The sequence below is a fragment of the Sapajus apella genome, unplaced genomic scaffold (assembly GCF_009761245.1).
Source record: "Sapajus apella isolate SASKATOON/1434 unplaced genomic scaffold, GSC_monkey_1.0 scaffold30, whole genome shotgun sequence".
Lineage (NCBI taxonomy): Eukaryota > Metazoa > Chordata > Mammalia > Primates > Cebidae > Sapajus > Sapajus apella.
The window spans coordinates 3,722,446-3,748,798 of NW_022436970.1; the positions used below are offsets into that span (position 1 = coordinate 3,722,446).

The 26,353-nt window shown below is 43.3% G+C and overlaps 1 protein-coding gene across 3 annotated transcripts in view; it reads right to left on the reverse strand.

Annotated features, from left to right (window-relative positions):
• Positions 1-26,353, reverse strand: part of ATP8B1 (ATPase phospholipid transporting 8B1) — a 141,827-nt gene that overhangs the window by 53,889 nt on the left and 61,585 nt on the right. For 2 of the 3 annotated variants that reach the window (XM_032293579.1, XM_032293581.1), the window contains exons 2-4: positions 13,724-13,929; positions 3,122-3,219; positions 1,177-1,290 (exon numbers count right to left, since the gene is read on the reverse strand). In XM_032293579.1, the coding sequence (XP_032149470.1) occupies positions 1,177-1,290; positions 3,122-3,219; positions 13,724-13,904 (393 nt within the window). In that variant the 5' untranslated portion in view covers positions 13,905-13,929. The remainder of the gene's footprint in view (positions 1-1,176; positions 1,291-3,121; positions 3,220-13,723; positions 13,930-26,353) is intronic. The other variant, XM_032293580.1, reaches the window with a different exon arrangement.

Sequence of the window (26,353 nt, forward strand, 5' to 3'; positions counted from 1 at the left end):
CGAGTGTGTGTTGCGTTCCCTTGATTACAGCAACGGTTCTTGCACAGATAAACATTATGCCCTCCAGATAAGTGGACCCTTTGCCACAATTAGGAAAAAAACTTTTTAAAGTAAGCCTTTTTAAATGTAAAAACAGTCCACAAAATAACTTATTTAAATTGATGACCAAATATTAATAAAAATCAATGATCTTTTTTGGGGGAAATTCAGCATCTAAGTACAATAATAAGAGACAAGAACAAAAAAAATAGGTTTAATTTTAAGGTGCAAATAATTTTACAATGTAAAGATTTTAGTTAAGTTTTTTTTTTTTAGATGGAATTTTGCTCTTGTTGCCCAAGCAGGAGTGCAATGGCATGATCTCGGCTCACTGCAATCTCCACCTCCCAGGATCAAGCAATTCTCCTGCCTCAGCCTTTTGAGTAGCTGCAGGCATGCACCACCATACTCAGCTAATTTTTTGTATTATTAGTAGAAATGGGGTTTCACCATGTTAGCCAGGCTGGTTTCGAACTCCTGACCTCAGGTGATGTGCCCCCCTCAGCCTCCCAAAGTGCTGGGATTACAGGCATGAGCCACCACGCCTGGCCATTTTTTTTTTTTTTTAAGATGGAGTCTCACTTTGTCACCCAGGCTGGAGTGCAATGGCTTGATCTTGGCTTGCTGCAACCTCCACATCTCAGGGTGAAGTGATTCTCCTGTCTCAGCCTCCTGAGTAGCTGGGATTATAGGCACCCACTATCATGCCTGGCTAATTTTTCTATTTTTGTAGAGATAGGGTTTTGCCATGTTGGCCAGGCTGGTTTCAAACTCCTTGCCTGAGGTGATCCACCTGCCTTGGCCTCTCAAAGTGCTGAGATTACAGGTGTGAGCCATCGTGCCCGGCCGGATTTTAGTTGTATTTGCTTCAAGGAAACCAGTTTTAATACCCATATCAATATAACATGAAATTTAAAAAAATTACATAATGAGAATAATGTTTCCATTTGTTCTCTTTGCCTGTTCATGTAACACTGATTGAGCTGGTTCTGTGTATGAGGCACTGTTCCTTTATGTACAGAACCCTGATGCTAATATAAAACATTTTCAAGATTATTCACATTATATATGTCTGCAGCTTAGATGTTATTGAGTCATTATAATTTAAAACAGATTTAAGATAGCAAAGGGCATTACCTGTAAGATAAGAAGAACCAGGAAATAAAAATTGGCTGCTCTCTTAAATTGCTCAAACAGATTCATTGGTAGAAAGGTAAAAGCGTTGTACTTATATGTTTTAATTGCATTATTCTGTTGGAAAAAAATAAGAGTCATTCCAAATGATGCCATATTTATCACAATATATACACATACATCTGCAAAAATCACTAAGTCCCACAGCCTACAGTGACAAAGGAACATAATCTGTCAGAAAGATACTGAGGATTTTGGCCAGGCGTGGTGACTCATGCCAATAACCCCAGCACTTTGGGAGACCGAGGTGTGTGGATCACTTGAGCCCAGGAGTTTGAGACCAGCCTGGCCAACATGGTGAAACCTCGTCTCTACTAAAAATACAAAAAATTAGCTGGGCATGGTGGCATGTACATGCCTGTAATCCCAGCTACTCAGGAGGCTGAGGCAGGAGAATCACTTGAACCTAGGAGGTGGAGGTTGCAGTGAGCCAAGATCATGCCATTGCACTCCAGCCTAGGTGACAAAGCAAGACTCCATCTCAAGAAAAAAAAAATAAAGAAAGATACTGAAATTTCTTTTAAGCTTTTAATTCTAGGCAAGCCTCAAAATGACTACTTGGAGTCTGATGACGGAGACAGTAACAAGAAACGGACGTCGGACTGTGACCAAATAAATCCTGCTGTCAGATTCTTTGACCCATTAGAGAGTGTTAGAAAACAGGGGAAAGGTAGACAACAACATGGCCAAAGCCAGGAAAAGTGACATGTTTATTTAGGTGAGGACAGAGCCTACTGTGTAAGAAAGAGCAAAAGGTACTGTAGGGGGTTGAATCGTGTCCCCCCAGAAGATATGTTCAGGTCCTAACCCTAATACCTATGAATGGGATCTTATTTGGAAATAGATACAATCAAGATGAAGTCATACATGATTAGGACAGGCTCTAATTTAATGAGGTGCTCATACGAACTAGTGTCCCTGTAAGAAGAAAGCCGGACACCGACACAGACAGGAAGAGTGCCCTTTGGAGATGAAGCAGAGACTGGAGTGACTTCATCTATAAGCCAAGGAACCCCGAGGATTGCCAGTGGCCACCAGAAGCCAGGGAGAGGCAGGGAACAGATTCTTCTGCACAGCCTCCAGAACGGGCCAGCCCTGCCAACACCAGGATTTCAGATTTCTGGTCCCTGTATTGGGAGACAGTAAACTTCTGTTGTTTTAAAGCATCCAGTTGTATTACTCTGTTATGGAAGCCCTCGGAATTAAAACATACATCTTACAACGTTTAAGCCCACACTTTATATTTATTACTATTTTATTATTATTATCATTATTTTGAGACAAGGTCTCACTCCTGTCACCCAGGCTGGAATGCAGTGGCACAATCTCAGCTTACCGCAACCTCTGCCTCCCGGGCTCAAGTGATTCTCCTGCTTCAGCTTCCCAAGTAGCTGAGACTATGGGCACATGCCACCATGCCAGGCCAATTTTTGTATTTTGTGTTTAATCTTTAAGTATTCTTTATCATATTCCAAAGGTAACAAGCATTTTTGAGTCAAAAATATCTTTAAAATCTCTAAATCCATCCCAGGCAGAGAAGGGGAAGATAAGTTATTTACAGATTCCTTTCAAACTCATTGCTTTCAAACATGAGGCTTCTGTGCCATCGTTGTATATTCTTTCATAAAACATTCTTAAGAGAGCTTAACATTTAAAAAAGAGAGAGAAAATTTCAATCTACATAATTCTGTTTTGTTTCAGGTCACCCCCTACCCATCCCAAAGGTGAACATCAATAAAAAACAACACTCTATAGAAATATGATTATCAATAGCCCCAGGCAGGTGGTTACATGGAAGGCAGGTATAGCATGAAGGTAGTAAACCTGCCAGCTACTAGGAAAAACTGCATTTCAATAAACACAATTCAGAAAGTTAAAATCAACTCACCGCATATTTACTCTGCTTAATACAAAAGAACTTTGTGTTCATAAAATGAGGTTGTTCGTGGTACTTTCGATCATTTGCTTTGACTTGCCATGTACATTCTTTAAAAAAAAAAAAAAAGGGAGAAAAGTTCATAAGCAGCAAATTAGCATGTTGTTATGAGTTGAATCGTGTCTTCCCCAGTTTCATATGTTGAAGTTCTAAACCACCATCCCTCAGAATGTGACCTTATTTGGAAACTGCTCATTGCAGATGTAATCAAATTAAAATGAAGTCATTAGAGAGGACTCTAATTCAACATGGCTGGTATTTTTACAAAAAGGGAGATTTCGACACAGAGAAAGACAGATGACAGTGTGAAGTCACAGGCAGAAAATGGCCATCTGCAAGCCAAGGAGAGAGGCCTAGAACAGATCTTTCCCTTGTAGCTCTCAGAAGGAATCAATCCTGCCGACTCCTTGATGCCTAGAGGAAGGCATTCCCACGCTGCTGCTATGAAGCTACAGCAAGGATGCTATAGATCAGGAAGAAAATGAGGAAGCACCTCTCGAGGTAAGTTCTCCATGAACATGCATGCTGGATGAAGTTCCCTTGAGTGGCACACCTAATGGAGTGAACTAGGCTTTGATGACTCCCCACCAACTGGCAGAGAGGAGAAATTAACAACGAGTGTGGCACAACTATTTTTGGAGATGGGAATACATTAAAAGACACTTGAAAGTGAAAAATTACAAAAAGTCAGTCTTGACTACAATAAAAATATACACTTTTGAAATATTATATTTCATTTTTAAAATGACGTGAGTTTTCTTTGTTTGTTTTTTGAGACTGAATTTCGCTCTTGTTGCCCAGGTTGGAGTGCAATGGCATGATCTCAACTCACTGCAACCTCCGCCTCCTGTGTTCAAGCAATTCCCCTGCCTCAGCCTCCCAAGTAGCTGGGATTACAGGCATGCACTACCATGCCTGGCTAATTTTGTATTTTTAGTAGAGATAGGGTTTCACCATATTAGCCAGGCTAGTCTCAAACTCCTGACCTTGTGATCTGCCGCCTTGGCCTCCCAAAGTGCTGGGATTATAGGCATGAGCCACTGTGCCCAGCAAAATGACGTATTTTCTAGACTCCTACTCCAAAGGAAATATAGACAATATTGTGAGTAACAAGTATAGCCTGGGCACGGTGGCTCACGCCTGTAATCCTAGCACTTCGGGAGGCTGAGATGGGTGGATCACTTAAGCTCTGGAGTTCAAAACCAGCCTGGCCAACATGGTGAAGCTCCATCTCTGTCAAAAATTAAAAAAAATTTGCAGGGTGTGGTGGTGCACACCTGTAAACCTGGCTACTCATTAGGCTGAGGCAGGAGAATGGCTTGAACTCGGGAGGCAAACATTGCAGTGAGCCGAGATTGCACCACTGCACTCCAGCCTGGGCTACAGAGCAAGGCTCTGTCTCAAAAAAAAAAAAAAAGAGAGAGTAACAAGTGTAGATTATTGAGGAATGCAAGTAACCTGACTACATTTTTAAAGCCACAATACCACTATTGAACATTTTTCTCACAACATTTTGGTTGCTTTTCATCGGGTAATCATAGCAGTTGTCTTATTACAAATGAAAATGTTCCTGGTATCTTTGTAGCTCAAGTGCAATCTTATCAAAAGGGAAAATAAAAATGGAACTATAAAGTACTCATAAGCACTGTAGCCATGTATGCAATCAGAACTGCTCATTCCACTCAAAAAGGAGATCTCAAAGTAGGTAAATAAGACCTTTTATAAGGTACTCTTGAATCCATTCTATTTGGTGGTAATTTGCAAATGCATGTGCTTTTAATGGTTTACTTTAGCTCACAGATGACTTGTGACACATTCCAGCCACCACCAGTGTTCTAAAACACTGTTGAGAACCCCTGTTCCAAATTTCAGGAAGGCTGAGGGGAAAAAAAAAAAACCAGACAAGATTCCTCAAGAAGACAGAAAAGGCCAATAAGGGCTTTTTAAAAAGTCAATATTAGAAATACACAAGAGGAAAGAATAAACTGCCCTGTTAAGGGGCTGGATATAAAGAACCTTCCCACCTCTGATCCATCTCCCAGTGGCTCTGTAAATTTGCTTCATAATTAGGCCTCAGCTGGTGGTGGCTCTGTCTGGTCCCAGCACTACACCCTCATCCCCTGCCCATTTTGATTTGGATAACTCAGACAGAGAGGGTGGTATCTGACCTCAAGCAGGAGTAGTGAGGGGTTACCAGAAATGATGTATTTAAAACGATGTATTTTAAGAATCTCTTAATTTTACACTTATGCCAATGCGGTGGGGAGCCTGGAGAAAGTAACCAGTATGTCTTTATCTGCAGTTGAACCACAAATGCATTTTTACTCAATTTTAGAAATCTGACTGCAGTCAAGTTATCAATAACCCTATTTCCAGTTAAAGATCCTTGTTTGGCCTAATTCAGACAAATCAGGGGACAAACAAATTGATGTGTACTCTTGATTCATCTATGAGTTTCGAGCTAATTGCTTGAGCTGCATTTCTTCTTCTTTTTTTTTTTTTTTTTTTGAGACAGAGTCTTGCTCTATCACCCAGGTTGGAGTGCAATGGCGCAATCACAGCTCACCGCAACCTCCGCTTCCCAAGTTCCAAGCGATTCTCCTGCCTCAGCCTCCCGACTAGCTGGGATACAGCCATGTGCTACCACATGCTGCTAATTTTTTTATTTTTAGTAGAGATGGTGTTTCACCATTTTGGCCAGTCTGGTCTTGAACTCCTGACCTCATGATCCACCTGCCCTGGCTTCCCAAAGGGCTGGGATTACAGGTGTGAGACACCGCACCCAACCTTGAGCTGTGTTTCAATGAGATACCATGAAAATATGAAAACAGAGTTCTGTGGACAAACACACTTGCAGAAGACAGCATCCTGCAACCTTCTCTTGGAAGATCAATGGATTTTCTGGTACATTAAAGGCTGTGAGAAGTCCTGTAGTAAAGAAACTGATTTTATTTTAGAAGTTAAATATGTTTCAAAATGCTTTAATATGTAAAATAACTTTTCCAAAATTAATATAATTATAGGTACTTTTTAAAAAATTACAGAACACCTATTAACATGGGTGGAGAAGTGCTACACTGATGCACATGCCTTTAGGAAGGGAGGCAAAGCAGCACATGGAGGAATTGACCTTTTTGAGCAAACGTTTTATTTTAGGTGTCTGCTTGGAACAGAGAACTTTACTGGACACTGGATTTCAAAGCTAATTTACAGAAAAAGTAGGCATCTTGCCCCATTTTCTTTTTCTTTTCTTTTTTTTTTTTTTAAGAGATGGTATCTCACTATGTTGCCCAGTGCCTAGGCTGGCCTCAAATTCCTGGGCTCAAGTGATCCTCCTGCCTCAGTCTCCAGAGTAGCTGCAATTACAGGCATGTACCATACTGTGCCTGGCTCACCTCATTTTCTAGAACGGAAATACTGACAAAGAAAAGAGAAGAAATAAGAAAGGTACCAGCAAAAAATGTATCTTCACCATATGGCCCTTTAGATAAAAGTTACAAAGCTAACAAGGGTGTGCCATCAAAGTCATCCATGTACGTGTACAGACATGATTTTAACAGCTGCCGGTGACATGTGGCTCAAAGTCACCCTGAGTCTACTAAATGGTTGTGTTGTCAATATATTTAAATATGGCTACGTGCTCTCCAGCGTGTTCCCACGATCACCACGTCCTTTGATCACTGCCATCTGGAAGAGGAGATGAGTACAGCCCTCCCCTCGCCCTCTCTGTGCTGGCTCCAAATGCTGGCTTACAACTAAGAAGCTGCACTGGTTGGTACACACGGCAGCAAACAAGGAAAATAAAAAGATAAAAAGTCTAACATCAAAAAGAAAAAAAAAACAATCAAAGAGAAAACAAGTAAAGGACATGAATAGACAGTTCATACAAAGGGAAATTCAAATGGCTTTTTTTTTTTTTGAGATGGAGTTTCGCTGCTGTTTCCCAGGCTGGAGTGGTGCAATGATGTAATCTCGGCTCACTGCAACTTCTGTCTTCTGGGTTCAAGAGTTTCTCCTGCCTCAGTCTCTCGAGTAGCTGGGATTACAGTTGCCCACCACCATGCTTGGCTAATTTTTGTATTTTTAGTAGAGACAGGGTTTCACCATGTTGGCCAGGCTGATGTCGAACTCTGACCTCAAGTGATCCACCCACCTCAGCCTGCCAAAGGGTTGGGATAATAGGCATAAGCCACCGAGCCCGGCCTCAAATGGATCTTAAACATATGAGAAGATACTCGGTTTCCCAAAAGAGAAATTCAATTCTTCACTGAGATAGTTTTTATTCTACAATAGCAAAATATTGGCACATAGTAAAGAATGGGATGACATTTTGGGTTGAAAAGAGAGCAGAGAAACAGACACTCCGAGATAGGATTTATAGGGAGCAATTTGGCCAGATCTCAAAATTTAACACACACATGCACTGACCGAACAATCGCACTGCTAGGAAATATCCCCCATGTCCATACTGCAGGGCTGCAAGCCTTAATTGAGGCAAAATTGCATTTTGCCCTGGAACAGAATGCTGCACAAAATTCTGGATTAGAAAAGACTTTTTAGAGAAATGCAGCTTTATGTTTTCAAGTACAGAGAAAAAACCAAAGCAGCCAAGGAAAAAGTCATTGGCACTTCCTCTAACGGCCAGATGGAGGTGACTGCCTAGCCTACCAGCTGTTTATAAGCATATCTTTCTTAAAATTATTATTTTTGAGATGGAGTTCTACTCTTTTTGCCTAGACTGGAGTGCAATGGCACAATCTCAGCTCACTACAACCTCCGCCTCCCCGGTTCAAGTGATTCTTCTGCCTCAGCCTCCAGAGTAGCTGGAACTACTGTTGCATGCCACCATGCCCAGCTAATTTTTGTATATTTGGTAGAGGCAGGTTTTCACCTTGTTGGCCAGGATGATCTCAAACTCCTGACCTCAAGTGATCTGCCAGTCTCGGCCTCCCAAAGTGCTGGGATTACAGGCGTGAGCCACTGTACCTGGTCCACAAGCACAGCTTCAAGGCACCCAGAACCTGCTCTGTGAGAGGCTAAACATCCACACATGATCTTATTTGGCTCCTATTGGTTCATGGTCATATTTGGTTTTGTATTTACTTATTTCTAGATGGCAGGTTGCTATGTTGCCCAGACTGGCCCCAAATTCCTGAGCTCCAGCCATCCTCTCATCTCTGCCTCCCAAGAAGCTGGGACTACAGGCTGGCTTTAAAAAACACAAAACAAAAACAAAGATTAATGACACTGAAGCCTCTGTCTGAATCATCTCCATTTCCAAAGTTGTAGAATCAGATTATTCAGGTTGGGAGTAATCTCAGCACTGGGAGGCTGAGGCAGGCAGATCACGAGGTCAGGAGTTCAAGACCAGCCTGGCCAACATGGTGAAATCCCGAAAAATACAAAAAATAGCCAGGTGTGGTGGCACATGTGTATAGTCGCAGCTACCCGGGAGGCTGAGGTAGGAGAATCACTTGAAGCCGGGAGGCGGAGGCTGCAGTGAGTTGAGATTGTGCCACTGTACTCCAGCCTGGGTGACAAGGGCAAGACTCCATCTCAAGAAAAAAAAGACACTTTGAGAGGCTGAGGTGGGCAGATCATGAGGTCAGGAGATTGAGACCATCCTGGCCAACATGGTGAAACCCCATCTCTACTAAAAATACAAAAAAAAAAAAATTAGCTAGGCATGGTGGCACGTGCCTGTAATCCCAGCTACTTGGGAGGCTGAGGCAGGAGAGTCACTTGAACCAAGGAGTTGGAGGCTGCAGTGAGCAAGATTATGCCACTGCACTGCAGCCTGGCAACAGAGTGAGACTACGTCTCAAAAAAAAAAGAAAGAATCAGGTTATTCCGTTTTAATATATAGTAGTCACCCGTCTTTGTTAACCTCACAGGCACAGGATATACGCAAACTGAGCAAGTGTATAGCCCCAGGAAGCCCAGGTATGCTGGGTGGCTGTGCTGTGGTGTCATGGTGAAAACCCATCTCTACTAAAAATTAGCCAGGCATGGTGGTATGTACCTGTAATTCCAGTTACTCAGGAGGCTGAGGTATGAGAATTGCTTATGCCTGGGAGACAGAGGTTGCAGTGAGGTACTGTAGCCCGGATGACAGAGGGAGATTGACAAAAAAAGAAAGAAAAGCAAGCAAGAAAGAAAATGGGTTTCCAGGTTGGTCATGAGAACGAGGGGCAGGGCGGCAGCCCGAGACGGAAAGCAGGATTCAGGTAGGAGCTGCTGTAGGAATCAGAACCTGGGAGGGCATCTGTCAGCTGGCAGAGCTGGAGGGGGGGACAGTTAATGGAAAAGGAACATTGCAAGGAGGACGAGGCAGCGTTCTTACTCCACTCCCAGGCTCAGGAGAGCGAGCCAATCTGCACCCATCCAGAAACCCTCTCTAGAGTATGTATTTGTTCCCAAGGACTTCATCTCTGAGCTGGTTCCAGACTGACACAGAATTACCTGTGGGGTTGGTCTGGGGCACCAGGATCATGGGATGGTAAGCCAATGAAGTTCAGCTGGTTTCTTTAAAGCCCCAAACTTCTTGGATCCTTTTATACTAGGGGACACAGCCTGAAGCTCCAGAGGGGGATGAACAATTCTGACTTTCCAGTCTCAAGGGACCACAGAATGTAAGTGTCCTGAAGCATGTGGCAAAACTAGTGTTTCCTAGAACACATACTGAAAAGGTGCTCATCCCACAGCACTGAAAACATTCCCACTCATTTCTGAGAATCTTTGCTCAATTTCTTTTTTTTTTTTTTTGAGACAAGAGTCTTGCTTGTTGCCCAGGGTGGAGTGCAGTAGCGTGATCTCGGCTCACTGCAGCCTGTGTCTCCCGGGTTCAAGTAATTCTACTGCCTCAGCAGCCTGAGTGTCTGGGATTATAGGCCAGGACCACCACGCCTGGCTAATTTTTGTATTTTTAGTAGAGATGGGGTTTCACCATTTTGGTCAGGCTGGCCTGGAACTCCTGAGCTCATGATCTGCCCACCTTGGCCTTCCAAAGTGCTGGGATTACAGCCGTGAGCCACCGCACCTGGAATCTTTGCTCAATCTTTAACACAAAGGGTAAAGTTACTTGATTTGAACCTTATGGGCTTATCTTTTTCCATGGCACATTGTAACAGCATGTTTGTTCCTGTCCTTCCTTCTCACAAAACACAATAAGGGTCCTCTGACTGAAAAGTACTCTGAATGGGTCTCTCAAAGCACTTGTTTAACAGGAAAACTCAGTTGGGCTAGGGCATTTCCTTTCTTTTAAAAAAAAAAAAAAAGACAGCAACTTTCTGTGTTACAATGATATCATCAAAGAAACGTTCAGCCTCTTAGGCGGTGCTTTCCTGGAACGGGTACTGGTCCCTGGCATTACCAGCCTGCTGCTACCTCGAAGGGTGACTCAGGCTCTGATGTCCTAAAGAACTGATCCTCTGAAGCAAATTATTCAAGATGTGAAATGTCAAGAAAGACAGATTAAAAAAAAAAAAAAAAAGAAAAAAGAAAGAGAAGCTAGGGTGACACGGACCTTAATCGGGAAATTCCCCTAATGACAATATGGTGGGAAAGGAAAGAGGGGGAAAGAGGGATGAAGAGAGGAAGGGAGGAAAGAGGGGAAGCTGATTGGCTGTGAGGGATGCAGGGCAGACGTGAAATGGGAGGAAAGAGGTCTAGCATTTACTGAGTATCATCTGTATGCTTGGGAAGGGCACAGAGAGGTATTAGAATAAGAATTTTTGTAAAAAGTCACAGGCAATCGTTTGACATAGGTTTTGAGAAGCAAGAACCACCCATATCACCCAGGAATATAAACCACTCTTTGAAAAGACTATGAAGATTCAAGACCAAACTTTTTTTTTTTTTTGAGACAGAGTTTCGCTCTGTTACCCAGGATGGAGCGCAGTGGTGGAATCTCAGTTCACTGCAACCTCCACTTTTCAGGTTCAAGCGATTTTCCTGCCTCACCCTCTCCAGTAGCTGGGATTATAGATGTGTGCCACCATGCCTGGCTAATTTTTGTATTTTTAGTAGAGATGGGGTTTCACTATGTTGGCCAGGCTGGTCTCAAACTCCTGACCTCAGGTGACCCACCTGCCTCAGCTTCCCAAAGCTGAGATTTACAGGGGTGAGCCACTGTGCCTGGCCAAGACTGAGCTCCTTTAATGCCTATGTGCCAAGGGTAGAAATCTGCAAAACATATGCCCTGCAAACTAAATGATCAGGAAAGGACCCTCACCACCAGAATGGGCAGGCAGAGTTGGAAAAAAGCAGAGGTGAGAGTTTCTATCCACTACATGCTTCTCTGACATTTCTGCAGGCACCCAATCCTGGTCCCTTTGCTATGTCCCGGACCACACGTCTGATGGCGTGCTACCAAGCACCAAGAGCAAAGTTGACCTTCGACCCCCTGGAGCCAATACGCCTGCCATCCCAGATATCTACATTTGGTAGAGATTCCAAAACTGTGATAGGAGACTAAGCAGTGCAGCTAGGGGGAAGGAATGAGGAAGAAGCATGTTTTATTCAGTTTGGGCGATCAACTAGAACTCCCTTGTAACTTGTCTGGCTGCTTCAGCTTTAGCCAGTTCACCCATATCCAGTGTGGACCTGTTATGACAGAGGCCAGCTTCCTGTTCAGATTGGTGGGATTTCTTTTTTTTTTTTTTTTTTTGAGACAGAGTTTCGTTCTTTTTGTCCAGACTGGAGTGCGATGGTACCATCTCGGCTCACTGCAACTTCCGCCTGGTCTTGAGCTCCTGACCTCAGGTGATCAACCTGCCTCAGCCTCCCAGACTGCTGGGATTATAGGCGTTAGCCACTGTGCCTGGCAGGAATTCCGTTTTAAGTTTGGTCAAGTATCATGATTTTAGTACCTTCTGCTTCAGTGCAGAAGGCACTTAAGCTCAATCCTCAACAGCTTGAAATTACAACCAGAAACCCACTCTAAGAGGTAATGCATCTAAATGTTTGCTATGGAAAGGTAGAGGACAAACAACATACACGAGTCAAGGGCTTCCCCAAATTTAGGTGAGATGGGGCTCCCATGGGTACATGCACTCTTCACACTAGGACTCTCCCCGCAGGGGAGATTCTGTCACCAGAACAGGAAGAATCATTGCAGACATGGATTTCATGGCATGTCACTTTTTCTACAGGTGAAAATTGTTGGAAAAAAAATACCTCATTTAGGTAGCAGAACCCAAGAAGGAGAAACTAGAGGGCTGGGTTTGGCATGGGGGAAAAAGAGGCTAGAAAGCCTGCAAGGGCAGAATGGCAGTAACAGAGACCTCGGGAAAACCAGCTAAAATTCGAGGCTACTCTAAGGCTGCAGGGAGGCGTGTCTAGGGGGCTGAAACCAGAACGCTATGATAATGACTTCTGTGAATGTGACACTAAGGTTATTCAGCTGGAATTTGAGGGATCACTATGATATCAGCCTGATATCAAATCTGGGGTCCAGAGTCTTAGCTTGCTCATGGAGAGGAGCTACAAGAGCAGCCCACATCTGTTTGCCAGGGTGGGAGCACCAGTAGGAGATGAAATAGAAAAGCCGCAAATGAAAAGGGGTTATGGTAAAAGCAAGGCAAGTTTTACTACACTCAGTGATGTATTGTCCATGGCCATTTACACACAATATTGGCAGAGACCATGTAGTCCACGAAGCCTAAAATGTTTACTTGCTGGCCCTTTGCAGAAAAATGTTGCTGGCCTTGGTCTAGAACCTGCCTGTGATGATCCTGAACAGACCTGTCCTGACCCTGAACAGACCACACACACACACTCACACTCACACACACACACACACACACACAAACACACTAAGGGTACTTATTTATATAGCTTATGCTGATAATTTAACAATACCAATAGTTAACATCCAAAGATTGATCGATATGTATCCTATAAAGATTTCTGGGTGCAGTAACATATAGATTCTTGCACATATAACAACGTTTTGAGAATATATATGCTGTCTAGGCATTGTAGCTCACACCTATAATGCCAGCAGTTTGAGAGACTGAGATGGGCAGATCCCTTGAGCCCAGGAGTTTGAAACCAGCCTGGGCAACATAGCGAAATATCTTCGCACACACACACACACACACACACCCACACACACACACACACACACACCCACAAGCTGGATATGTTGGCATATGCCTATAGTCCCAGCTACTCGGAAGGTTGAGGTAAGAGGGATTGTTTGAGTCAAGGAGATCAAGGCTGCAGTGAGCCAAGTTCACACCACTGCACTCCATCAGGGAGACACACTGAGACCCTGTCTCTCAAAGAAAAGAATATACACACTAACAAAGATCTTAATGTATTTTCTCCGCAGAACTTGTCAGATATGCTCTCCCAGCCCTTCATACTGAGGACAATGGGTACTTGTCCAAGCCCATCCACCATTCTCTCAGTCACATCTTAGGAAGAGATCAGAGAAGATTCCCTCCTAGACCACACAAAATGGACTGATTTGATCATCTTTGGCACGTGTGACCATGACCCACAAGAAGATTTCTAAGTGACTTCGTCACCAGGATTTCCTGTGGTTACCTTTTCTGACTGGCTCCTGGTTCTCCTCTGCTTCCTTGTTGACTCGATTTTGTTCTGGTTCAACAGCAGAACCCTGGTCATCAAGTTCATCTTCTGTTTCATCATCACTGTAGGGAACCACTTCATCATTAGGCTGAGAATCCTCATCAAATGTCGTTTCTGAGTCTCTTTCTGTACTCATTCTGCTGGCAAATTGGAACTACCTGCTTGAAAGGAAAGAGAAACCAGAGTGAATTATGATGACTCTTGCCCAGTTTTTCATTGAATCCTGCCTACATCCTGTTACAATGCCCCTTTCACAGAACATTGTTTTACTAACATGTAAATACTCCGGAATAATACCCCCAAATTCAACTTAACATGCAAACAAGAACAAAACCATTCAGTATTGATGAAATGCTTGGGTAAGATTTTTTAAAAATATGAAGCTGCAAACCTTTTAAACAACAGTATATATATTTTAAGGCAATATTTCAAATTAGGGGGTCTCTCCCCAATGAAATAAATTTAGTAGGTAACAATCAACATTAAAATGAAACAGACTACAAAATATCAGATTACAGCACATATAGTAAGAATAAGTATTGCTTGATAAAATAGTTTGACACATTCACACATTTATTTGCATTGTGGGTGTTAATAGAATTGAATTTCTTACTGTGGATTGCTGGCAAAGTTGAGAAACCACTGTTCTAAGATATCTGGTTTCTGCTAACACTAACATTCTGAGCCTTTGTTCTGACACAACATTTTTAATATAACCTTAGATCTTCCAAGTTTACTGACTTCCCAGGAACACTCCTTAGCCTTTCTTTTTTTTGAGATGCTGTTTTGCTCTTATTGCCCAGGCTGGAGTGCAATGGTGCGATCTTGGCTCATTGCAACCTCTGCCTCCCTACGTCAAGCGATTCTCCTGCCTCAGCCTCCCAAGTAGCTGGGATTATAGGCATGCACCACCATGTCCAGCTAATTTTTGTATTTTTAGTAGAGACAGGGTTTCTCCACGTTGGTCAGGCTGGTCTCCAACTCCCGACCTCAGGTGATCCTCCCTCCTCGGCCTCCCAAAGTGCTGGGGTTACAGGCGTGAGCCACTGCGCCCAGCCTTCCCTGGCCCTTCTATTCTCCGAACTACCACTGCCCAGTCTATATCCAAAATTTGTGTTTGAGCATCTACCGAATAAGATGACTCCATACAAGTGAGAAGAACAAACTTAGTTATATTTATTTTAGGAAAATATTTACACAAACACCTCAGTTACGGACACACAGGCTGGCATTTACATGAGCATCACAGTGCCATGTAGTCAGTATTTTAATAATAGCAGCTCATATTTATTTTGTGTTAACTGCATGCCAAGCCTCACACTAAGCACTTTATAGACATGGGCTCATTGAAACTTCCCACACCACCATGATGAATAACAGTATTATTGTTATTCCTACTCCGCAGAGGAGAAAAATCAAAACACTGGAATGCTAAATAACTTGCATAATAATTATTAAAAACTTAAGGCAAAAACAATTGCTTCATAAGGAGAGGTCTATGCTCTATTTTTGTATTATGGTTTATGATAGATTTTAATTGAGCAAAAATTGCATCAAGTAGAACTATATAGCTAATTGCGTGTTTGGCACCAAATCTTAGCCCTCTAAAACAATTTTTATATTCACAAATGGACCCCTAGGAAAATTTCAAATATTTATATGAGGATTTTTTCCAAGTATTATGTAAAACGGCGAGAGCCAAAGCAAGCTGAGTATATAATTGTTGACTGTGTAAATAAATTGTGGCATCTCATATTATAGGATAATGTGCAACAATGTAGATGATCAGAAAGTATTTGATGACATCACATTAATGATGGCATGAAGTTACTAGGTAAGTTATAAGGCCGTATATATAGAATACACCATGTTATTCATACACACATTTGTTCATTTTCCAAAATTTTAGCAATTCACATACATTAATTTTTTTGAGATGAAGTCTTGCTCTGTTGCCTAGGCTGGAGTGCAGTGGTGCGATCTCAGCTCACTGCAAACTCTGCCTCCCGGGTTCAAGCAATTCTCCTGACTCAGCCTCCTGAGTAGGTGGGATTACAGGTATGTACCACCACACCTGGCTAATTTTTGTATTTTCAGTAGAGACGGGGTTTCATCATGTTGGCCAGAATGGGACATACATTATTTTAAGTGAGCTGATGCATGCAAAATGCTCAACTCAGTATCTAGCCTGCATTAAGTACTCAATAAACATTAGCCATTAATTTTTCATATGCTTCTTGGTGATCTACATGTTTTCTTTTAAAAAATGTCTATTCATTTCCTTTGCCTACTTTTAAATGGTATTATCATTATTTTTAAATATTGCTGGCACTCATTATTGCAAAGAAAACTTGGATTCTATTGCATGATGCTGTACTGTGGCACAGTTCTAAAGAGCCGTATAGTCACAGATGCAAAGTTCCTAGCACTACTGGTTCTCAGCACCTCATGCCATTATCTTATGCCTTCAAAGAATATTCATTCCCCAAGTCCATAGTGTTTACCTCTGGCCGTAGCTTTTCAGTAGCAAACACAAGCTTTCCTGGCAGTACTTACAGTTTCATTGGTTACACTTTTCTGGAAGTACATATACTTTCATGGTTTATACTATTTTAAAATTATTTATTAAATGGATCTAAATTTTTTAAAAGTCATCTTTTCTACTAACTCAGTATCACCATGTTAAATCTAAATTTCCCTACAGTTTTTTTTTTCTTTTTTTCCTGCATCCCGGGTTATTAATCCCTACTAAGTTTTTAAGTTTTAGGATACATGTGCAGAACATGCAGGTTTGTTACATAGATACACATGTGCCATGGTGGTTTGCTGCACCCATCAACCCATCATCTGGGTGTTAAGCCCCGCATGCATTCAGTATTTGTCCTAATGCTCTCCCTCCCTTTGTCCCCCACCTCCAGACAGGCCCCAGTGTGTGATGTTCCCCTCCCTGTGTCCATGTGTTCTCGTTGTTCAACTCCTGATTATGAGTGAGAACATGCAGTGCTTGGTTTTCTGTTCCTGTGCCAGTTTGCTGAGAATGATGGCTTCCAGCTTCATCCATGTCCCTGCAAAGGACATAAACTCATTCTTTTTTATGGCTGCAGGTATTATTTGCTTTTGAGTTGAGTTCCTTGTACATTCTGGATACTAGTCCCTAGTTGGATGAATAGTTTGCAAATATTTTGTCCTATTCAACAGGAAATACTTCACTCTATTGATTGCTTCCCTGGTTGTGTAGAAGCTTTTTAGTTTAATATAGTGCTCTTTGTCTACTTTTGCGTTGTTGTTGCCTCTGCTTTTGAGGTCTTAGCCATAAAATCTTTGCCAAGACCAATGTCCTGAAATGTTTTCCTATGTTTTCTTCTAGTAAAAAGTTTTTTTTTTTTTTTTCAATAGAGAGACAGGGTTTCACTCTGTCACCCAGGTTAGAGTACAGTAGGACGATTATAGATCACCGCAACATTAAACTGTTGGGCTCAAGGGATCTTCCTGCCTCGGCATCCCAAGTAGCTGGGACTACAAGCACATGCTACCATGCCTGGCTGGCCTATTGATTGATCGATTGATTGTAGAGATGGAGTCTCACTACATTGTCCAGACTGGTCTTGAATTCCTGGGTCAACTGATCCTCCAACATTGGCTAGAATTATAGGCATGAGTCACCACACCTGGCCCCATTTAAGTCTTTAATCCATCTTGAATTGACTTTTGTATATGGTGAGACAGGGGTCCAGTTTCATTCTTTTGCATGTGGGGATTTATTTCTGGGTTCTCTATTCTGTTCCATTGGCTTACCTGTCTGTTTTGTTTTGTTTTGTTTTGCCAATACTATGTTTTGGTTACTACAGTCATTATATATCTATAACAAGGTGACTCTGAAGTTACCACATGAAAATAGTTTTTATTGTTGTAAAATATATGTAACATAAAATTTACCATTTTAGCCTTCTCCTTCCCTCCCCCACCCCGCCCCGCCTCATTACAGCCTCCTGGTCTCAGCAATTCTCAGCCTCCTGAGAAGTTGAAACTACAGGTACAAGCCACCACATCCAGCTAATTTTTGTGTTTTTAGAAGAGACAGGGTTTTGCCATGTTGCCCAGGCGGGTCTCAAATTCCTAGGCTCAAGTACTCTACCTCCCTCAGCCTCCCAAAGAGCTGGGATTACAAGCATGAGCCACCACAGCAGGCCTTGTTTCTCCCCATTTCTTCTTCTTTTTTTAATTTCTTAAAGCTGTACCATTGGGGAGTTTTAATTTTTTTGTTTTTTGGTTGGTTTTCTTTTCTTTTTCATCTGGGATGATACAAACCATTGTTTGTTTTCTGAGACAAGGTTTCACTCTGCTACCCAGGCTGCAGTGCAGTGGCATGATCCTAGCTCACTACACTCTTTTTTTTTTTTTGAGACAGAGTCTTACTCAGTCACCCAGGCTGGAGTGCAGTGGCGCGCCCTCAGCTCACTGCAACCTCTGTCTCCCAAGTTCAAGCGATTTTCCTCCCGAGTAACTGGGATTACAGGCGCCCACCACCACGCTCAGATCATTTTTGTATATTTAGTAGAGATGGGTTTTCCCCATGTTGGCCAGGATGGTCTTGATCTCTTGAACTTGTGATGATCCCCCTGCCGCGGCCTCCCAAGGTGCTGGGATTATAGGCATGAGCCACCGCGACCGGACTACTACAGTCTTGAATCTGTGGGCTCCAGCAATCCTCCTACCCGCGCCTCGTCAGCCTCCCAAGTAACTAGGACTAGAAGCGTGAGCCACCATAACTTTTTTTTTTTTTTTTAAGAGGTAGGCTCTCCCTGTGTTGCTCAGGCTGGTCTCAAACTTCTGGCCCCCAGAGATCCTCCCACCTCAGCTTTTTATTAGCCATTTTCAGGGTTCTGTGGCATTAAGCACATTTTATGCAAACATTATGTAAGTAATCTTTTTCATCATTGCTTCCAAACTGACAGGCATCTGGATATTAAGACATCTCCAGCCCTTCGAGGTTGAGAGAGGAAGCAAGCATTAAGGAATGGATTTGACAACCCACATGTCCACGACTCAAAGCAAGCAAGGCCTTGCACAACCAGCTCAGCACCCACGCACATCTGCACCAGCTCAGTGAGAAGCAGGGGCAGGGAGCTCTACGCTGAACGTGAAGAAATGTGCTCAACTCAGCTTCCCTGTAGTGTGCACATGTGTGAAACACAGACACACACAGGAGTGATTTGGCTCTGTCATTTTAGTGTGCCAAAGACACAAATAGGGAGAAATCACTTCTGTGAAGCCCTAAGTGACATAAAGAAGTTTTTCCCAGGTCTAATGGTCCCTAAGGTCAGGTGCTGTGTATGGTATGGATTTAAAAACCTTATAATGTCCCTGCCACTCCAGGACACTGCAAACAGGTGTGCATTTACTCAGCACCCAGTAAACACCAGTGAGCTGCAGAGTACTATACCAGGCACAGGGAACAAAGCCACTTACTGACTGCCAGTGTTTAGGAAAACAGATAAGTCAACTATCAAAGCTAGGAAACAGGCCGGGCACAGTGGTTCACGTCTGTAATCCCAGCACTTTGGAAGGCCGAGGCGGGTAGATCACCTGAGATCAGGAGTTCAAGACCAGCCTGGCCAACATGGTGAAACTCCATCTCTACTAATAATACAAAAAAATTAGCCAAGTGTGGTGGCACATGCCTGTAATCCCAGCACTGTAGTCCCTGGGCGACAAGAGTGAAACTTTGCCTTCAAAAAAATAAAATTTAAGTTAGATTTTAAAATAAAATAAAATAAAGCTATGAAACAGCAAAGGCAATAGTTTTTTGCCCCAAACACTCCTCCCATGTGTCCCCTCATCTGTGTCTCCATGGCCACCATCATCTCTCCCTAGAAATGCTCCGAGAGCTCCCTAACTAGACTTCCCCAATTAGCTTCCACACGACCACCAGAGGCATGCTATTCTCCTGCTCACACCCTTCCTGGATGTTATGGATTGAATTACAGCCCCCAAAGTAATATGTTGAAGCCATAACACCCCTCAATGTGACTACATGGAGACAATTCCTTTAAGAAAGTAGTTAAGGTTAAATGAGGTCATCAGGGTGGAGCCTAATCCAATAGGACTGGTGTCTCTATTTTATTTTATTTTATTTTTTTTGAGACTGAGTTTCGCTCTGTCACCCAGGCTGGAGTGCAGTGGCGTGATCTCCGCTTCCTGGAACCTCCACCTCCTGGGTTCAAGCAATTCTCCTGCCTCAGCCTCCCGAGTAGCTGGGATTACAGATGCACGCCACCATGCCCAGCCAATTTTCATATTTTTAGTAGAGATGGAGTTTCACCATGTTGGCCAGGCTGGTCTTGAACTCCTGACCTCAAGTGATCCACCCGCCTCAGCCTCCCAAAGTGTCGTGCCTGGCCACAGATTGGTGTCTTTAGAAGAGAAATAGACACATGATCTCTCCTTCTCCATGCACACAGAGGAAGGGCCACGGGAGAACACAGCAGGATGGCAGCCATTACAAGCCAAAGAGAGGCCTCTCCAGAAACCATCCCTGCTGGCACCTCCGTCCTGGACTTCCAGTCTGCAGAACTGTGAGAAAATAAATGGCTGTTGTTTAAGTCAACCAGTGTATGGCATTTTATTATGGCAGCCCAAGTGGATTAGCACTAATCCACTATGGATTCCCATCACTTTAAATTAAGTCCAAACTCTCTCCCCGGCTCTAAGGGCTCTGCACACTCCCACACCCTCCTCCTTGCTCACTACTCCTGAACCCCACGGCCCTGCTTTCAGCCCCTCAAGGAAGCAAAGCCTTTCCTGCCCTAGGGCCTTTGCATATGCTCTTCCTAGTGCCTGGAATGCTCTTCTCCCAGTTCCTTGCATAATTGATCTTTCTCATTCTTTAGGTCTCAACTTCAGTGTCCTCCTCCACTCATGGCATTGAGGATTCTGCCCTCCTCTTCCTGCTACCACTGGCCCCCGTGTACACTTACATTTCTGTTTCCTTCCTAGCACTTACAATAATTTGTAAACATTTTATTTATCTGTCTCACCCACCAGACCATAAGCTCTATAAGAACAGATTTGTCTGTGAATACTCAGTACCTACAGCTGACACTGAAAGATCTGGGGAAAGAGCAAATCAACTTTCAATAAAGTCCTCAAGGTCTCAAGAGTTGTCTTACATCAAAGTTCTTTCTTTCCTTTCCTTTCGTTTCCTTTCCTTTCCTTTCGTTTCCTTTCGTTTCGTTTCGTTTCCTTTCCTTTCCTTCCTTCCCTCCATCCCTCCCTCCCTCCCTCCCTCCTTTCCTCCTTCCTTCCTTCCTTCCTTCCTTCCTTTCTCTTTCTCTCTTTCTCTCTTTCTTTCTTTCTCTCTTTCTTTCCCAGCTCAAAGTGAAAATACATCAAATTTCTTTACTGTCTTTGCACAGGTCACATACACCACATGGTAACAGATTCACAAAGTTGCTGAACTAAGGATGAAAGACTGAGGGCAATGATGTGAGAAAACATGAATAGCTAAGTTTGGCAGTCATACAAGATGGAACTTCCTAGAGTCTGAGTCATTTGAGGCCATCCAAAAACCACTGCCCAAGATTTTACCATGTACACAAAACCAAACCAGCCCTCTGTTAGGGTACTGAAGATACCAAGGGTGAGGACTGAGCTTTCTTGTTCATCACGAGCACCTACTAGAGTCTGGCATACAGGAGGCTCATTTGCTTCTGTCCTTAGGAGGCTTATAGTCTAGCAAGAATTGGCAAATTACAGCCTGTGGGCCAAATTTGGCCCACTACTTGTTTTGTTTTTTTTTAATACAGTTTTATTAGACCACAACCTTACTCATTCCTGACATACTGGCTATGGCAGCTTTTTTTTTGAGTTGGAGTTTTGCTCTTGTTGCCTAGGCTGGAGTGCAATGGTACCATCTCAGCTCACTGCAACCTGCAGTTCCTGGGTTCCAGCAATTCTCCTGCCTCAGCACCCCAAGTAGCCAGGATTACAGGTATGCATCACCATACCTGGCTAATTTTGCATTTTTTTAGTAGAGACAGGGTTTCACCATGTTGGTCAGGCTGGTCTTGAACTCTTGACCTCAATTGATCCACCTGCCTTGGCCTCCCAAAGTGCTAGGATTACAGGTGTGAGCCACCACGCCTGGCCAGCAGCTTTAGTGTTATACTAGGAGAGTTGTGATAGAGACCATTGGCCTCAAAGTCTAAAGTATTACTCTCTAGTCCTTTATAGGAAAATGCCTGCTTACCTCTGGATTAAAGGGAAAGCTAATGAGAGACACCAACAAAGCAAGTGATCAACATCAAATGCCCACAGTCCGACAAAATTCTTATCTATCTGGGAAAATCATGCATGCTTTGGCAACGTGAGATAAACCACTAGATGTAGTGGTGGGGAAATGCCCCAAAGTAATGCAGTTGCCCTACTGCCTTGAAAATGACATCCGTTTCAATTGTTTCATAGCTGTGTACCTAGAAAAGACACGCAATTTCAAATGTTTGTGGGACAGCACACCACCATCTCTCCTTCATCTGAGGATGTTATGATTGTATACTTTGTAACACATGGATGTCCAGTTCAAATGGCATTTTGTCATTAATCCATTTGCTTAGAACCATGGCATTGAAAGTAAAAGTGAAAAAATGTTATTGCAAGAAGGCAATTAAAAAAAGTCATCAATGTGATAAGCATTCAAAGATTTTTCTGGTCACGAGGTCAGGAGATTGAGACTATCCTGGCCAACGTGGTCTTTATTAAAAATACAAACATTAGCTAGGCATGGTGATGCGCACCTGTACTCCCCGCTATTCAGGAGGCTGAGGCAGGAGAATCGCTTGAACCCGGGAGGTGGACGTTGCAGTGAGCAGAGATCATACCACTGCACTCCAGCCTGGAGACAGAGCAAGACTGTGTCTCAAACAACAACAACAACAACAACAAAAAACCCAAAAAACGAAGTCTTGTTTTATTTCAGTATTTTAATAATTATAATTTTATCAAATAAATGTGTAATTCTATATTTTAAAAAGTAAGCCATCTTCCTGACTAAATATAAATGGACTTGAGACAGGCACAGTGGCTCACGCCTGCAATCCCAGAAATTTGGGAGGCCAAGGAGGCAGATCACTTGAGGTCAGTAGTTTGAGACCAGCCTGGCCAACATGGTGAAACCCCATCTCTGCTAAAAATACAAAAATTAGCCTGGTGTGGTGGTGGGCGTCTGTAATCCCAGCTACTCAGGAGGCTTGAACGAGAATCGCTTGAACCCAGGAAGTGGAGGTTGCAGTGAGTGGTGATTGCACCAGTGCGCTCCAGGCTGGGACACTGAGTGAGACTTCATCTCAAAAAAAAAAAAGTACTTAATTCAAATCAAATCCACCTAAGTCCTCACTCAAGCACCCCAATCCTCAGAAAAACCTCATTTCAGATATCACAGTAGAGATGACAGAAAATTCACCATCTCAAAAAACTGGATGCCAAAAATAGTTTCAGAGCCCTTAAATCACAGCGTGTAGTCACCACGGAATGAACAACGTCACTGTTAGGAAGTGGGTGGGTAGGTGGCAGATGTACTTTCAAGAAATGGAAAATAGGATCAGTTTGAGATGACCTGGAAATAAGCCAAGCTGTGTGTCTGGAAATGACCTTTCAGTGGTGCTTTCGAGACCAGCATTCAGGATGCTCCCATGCCAAGTACAGCGGATCCCCCAGTCTGCAGCCACACTGCAGAGAGCAGGGCCTCCTGCTGAGGCCAATTGGCTGTACCATTTACTGGAAAGAACCTGGATCTGATTCAAATTGCAGCTTTTTCACTCGTTTATAATTTGGGTGCATTATTTAATATTTTGGAAGCTTATTTTTCCCATCTGTCACAAAAAAGGGAGATTTTTACCTTTCAAATATTATGGGGATGAGTTTAGATAACTAACAACTGTTAAAACCCCACAGCTTCTTATCGATAGTAGATACAATGTGTAAACATTTCCATTCTCTTCTCAGGGTTCTTGAAAGACAAGACTTTCAATACAAAGGCTCAAAGAGTCTACCATAGAAGGAGGGATCTCCCCAGCCCTTACTCGCTCCTCATCCAGCAACGGGGCCTTGATGGACAGAGTGGGAGCCTGCCGGATTCCTAGAGGGCGGTTACTGTATTACGGAGCTGAATGCACAGGACTGTGTGTGGTCACTCCCTACCAAACCATCTTCATGTGGTCAGAGCTCCAGGCTGGGGTCTGCCTCCTAGTGGCAGGGCCAGTCCTCCTCCTCTCCTCCTGTAACGTTCCCCACTAGGCAGCTAGCTGGTTTGTGGACTCCAGGCTTTTCTGTGAGCCTGCCTAGAAAGAGAAGGGAGTAGGGAAGAGTAGAAGCCAAGAACCATCCTTTATATCAGAGCCTGGTGTTGGGATTTCTTTGCTTTTAATAAAGTGCTGTCTCATTTCCCATCTGGCTTCTGGAGTATGCAGTCCTCTTGATCATAAACCCCAGAAGATAGGAGAGGTAACTGGCAGGACTTCCAACTCGAACGCCTAACATCCATCCCTTGTTATCTTTGAATGTTTGGCTACCAAATGCCTGTGAGGTAAGCAAATGTATGAATCTTCTTCTGTGGGGGAAGAGGCTCTGAGAGAGAAAAAAAGAGAACCTAGGCAAGAAAGAAATATTCTGCTGCCGTGCAATAAAACCTTGAAGTCAGAAGTCGTGTGTGTTTTTTATTATAAATTACTCCTCTAAGATGGCCCCCAGTGATCCCAGCTTCTGGTATTCACACCTTTGTTTAATTAATTCCCTGTGAAGGATTTACACATGAGGTGCCATACACATGAGGTGCTTTGCTTCTTTTTTTCCTTTTTTTTTTTTGTTGTTGTTGTTATTGATATGAGGTTTTGCTCTGTCACCCAGGCTGGAGTACACTGGCATGATCAAGCTCACTGCAGCCTCAATCTCCCAGGCTCAAGTGATCCTCCCACCTCAGCCTCCTAAGTAGTTGAGACTACAGGTGTGTGCCATCACACTCAGCTATTGTTTTTGGTTTTTAGTAGAAATGAGGTCTTGCTAGGTTCCTCAGGATGGTCTTGAACTCCTGAGGTCAAGCAATCTTCTCGCCTTGACCTCACAAAGTGCTGGGCTTACAGGCATAAGCTATCATATCCAGACCCTTTTCCTTCTTTTTATTTATTGTTTTAAACAAGCCTGAGTTCTTGAACCTTGGTTTTTTTTGAGACAGCGTCTCATTCTGTCACCCAGGCTGGAGTTCAGTGGCATGATCTCAGCTCACTGCAATCTCCACCTCCCAGATTCAAGCAATTCTCCTGCCTCAGCCTCCTAAGTAGCTGGGATTACAGGTGTGTGCCACCATGCGCAGCTAATTTTTTGTATTTTTAGTAGAGACAGGATTTCGCCATGCTGGCCAGGCTGGTGTTGAATTCCTGACCCCGTGATCCGCCCACGTTGGCCTCCCAAAATGCTGGGATTACAGGCATGAGCCACTGTGCTTGGCCTTGAACCTTGCTTCTAACCAATAGAGTATGATGCAGGTAATGGGATATCACTTTCATGATTAGTTATAAAAAACTGATACTTCCTGCTTATTAGCCAACTCCTTCCCCTTCTTGGCTTTGGTGAAGCAGGTGCCCTATGGAGAGGCTCACATGGCAAGAAAAGAAGTGAGCATCGACCAACAGCCAGCAAGGACTAGAGCCCTCAGACCAACAGCCCTTAAGGAACGCAGTGAATTTTGCAGTCACTATATGAACTTGGATGCAGATCCTTCCTCAGTTCTGCCTTCAGAGAAGACTTCAGGCTGGGCTGACACCTTGTGAGAAATCCTGATACGGAGAACTGAGTTAAGCTGTGCTCAGAGACTTGATTCACAGAAACTGTGAGATAGTCAGCATGTGTTGCTTTAACCTGCTAAGTTTTGGAGTAGCTTGTTACACAGCAATAGATAACCAATACAGATACCATTAGTTACAAGTAATAATTCTAGGATCAGGCACTCAATGTGGCCACTATTGTTTCCAAGTTGTTCTAAAGAGCCCCCATCTAAAAGGCAGCAGAAATCTTCTCTATTATCCTAGTTAGTACAGACACATGCCACACCCTGTTTGGAATCTGCCCAGTATCCTATCCGATCCTACCCTATCCTACCCTATCCTGCCCTATCCTACCCTATCCTATCTGATCCTACCCTATCCTGCCCTATCCTACCCTATCCTACCTTATCCTACCTTATCCTACCTTATCCTACCCTATCCTACCTTATCCTCCCCTATCCTAACTTATCCTACCCTATCCTACCTTATCCTACCCTATCCTACCTTATCCTACCCTATCCTACCCTATCCTACCCTATCCTACCCTATCCTACCCTATCCTACCTTATCTTACCCTATCCTACCCTATCCTAACCATCTTATCCTTTCCTTTCTTTCCTTTCCTTTCCTTTCCTTTCCTTTCCTTTCCTCTCCTTTCCTTTCTCCTTTCCTTTCCTTTCCTTTCCTTTTTCCTTTCCTTTTTCCTTTCCTTTTTCCTTTCCTTTTTCCTCTTTCCTTTCCTTTCCTTTCCTTTCCTTTCCTTTCCTTTCCT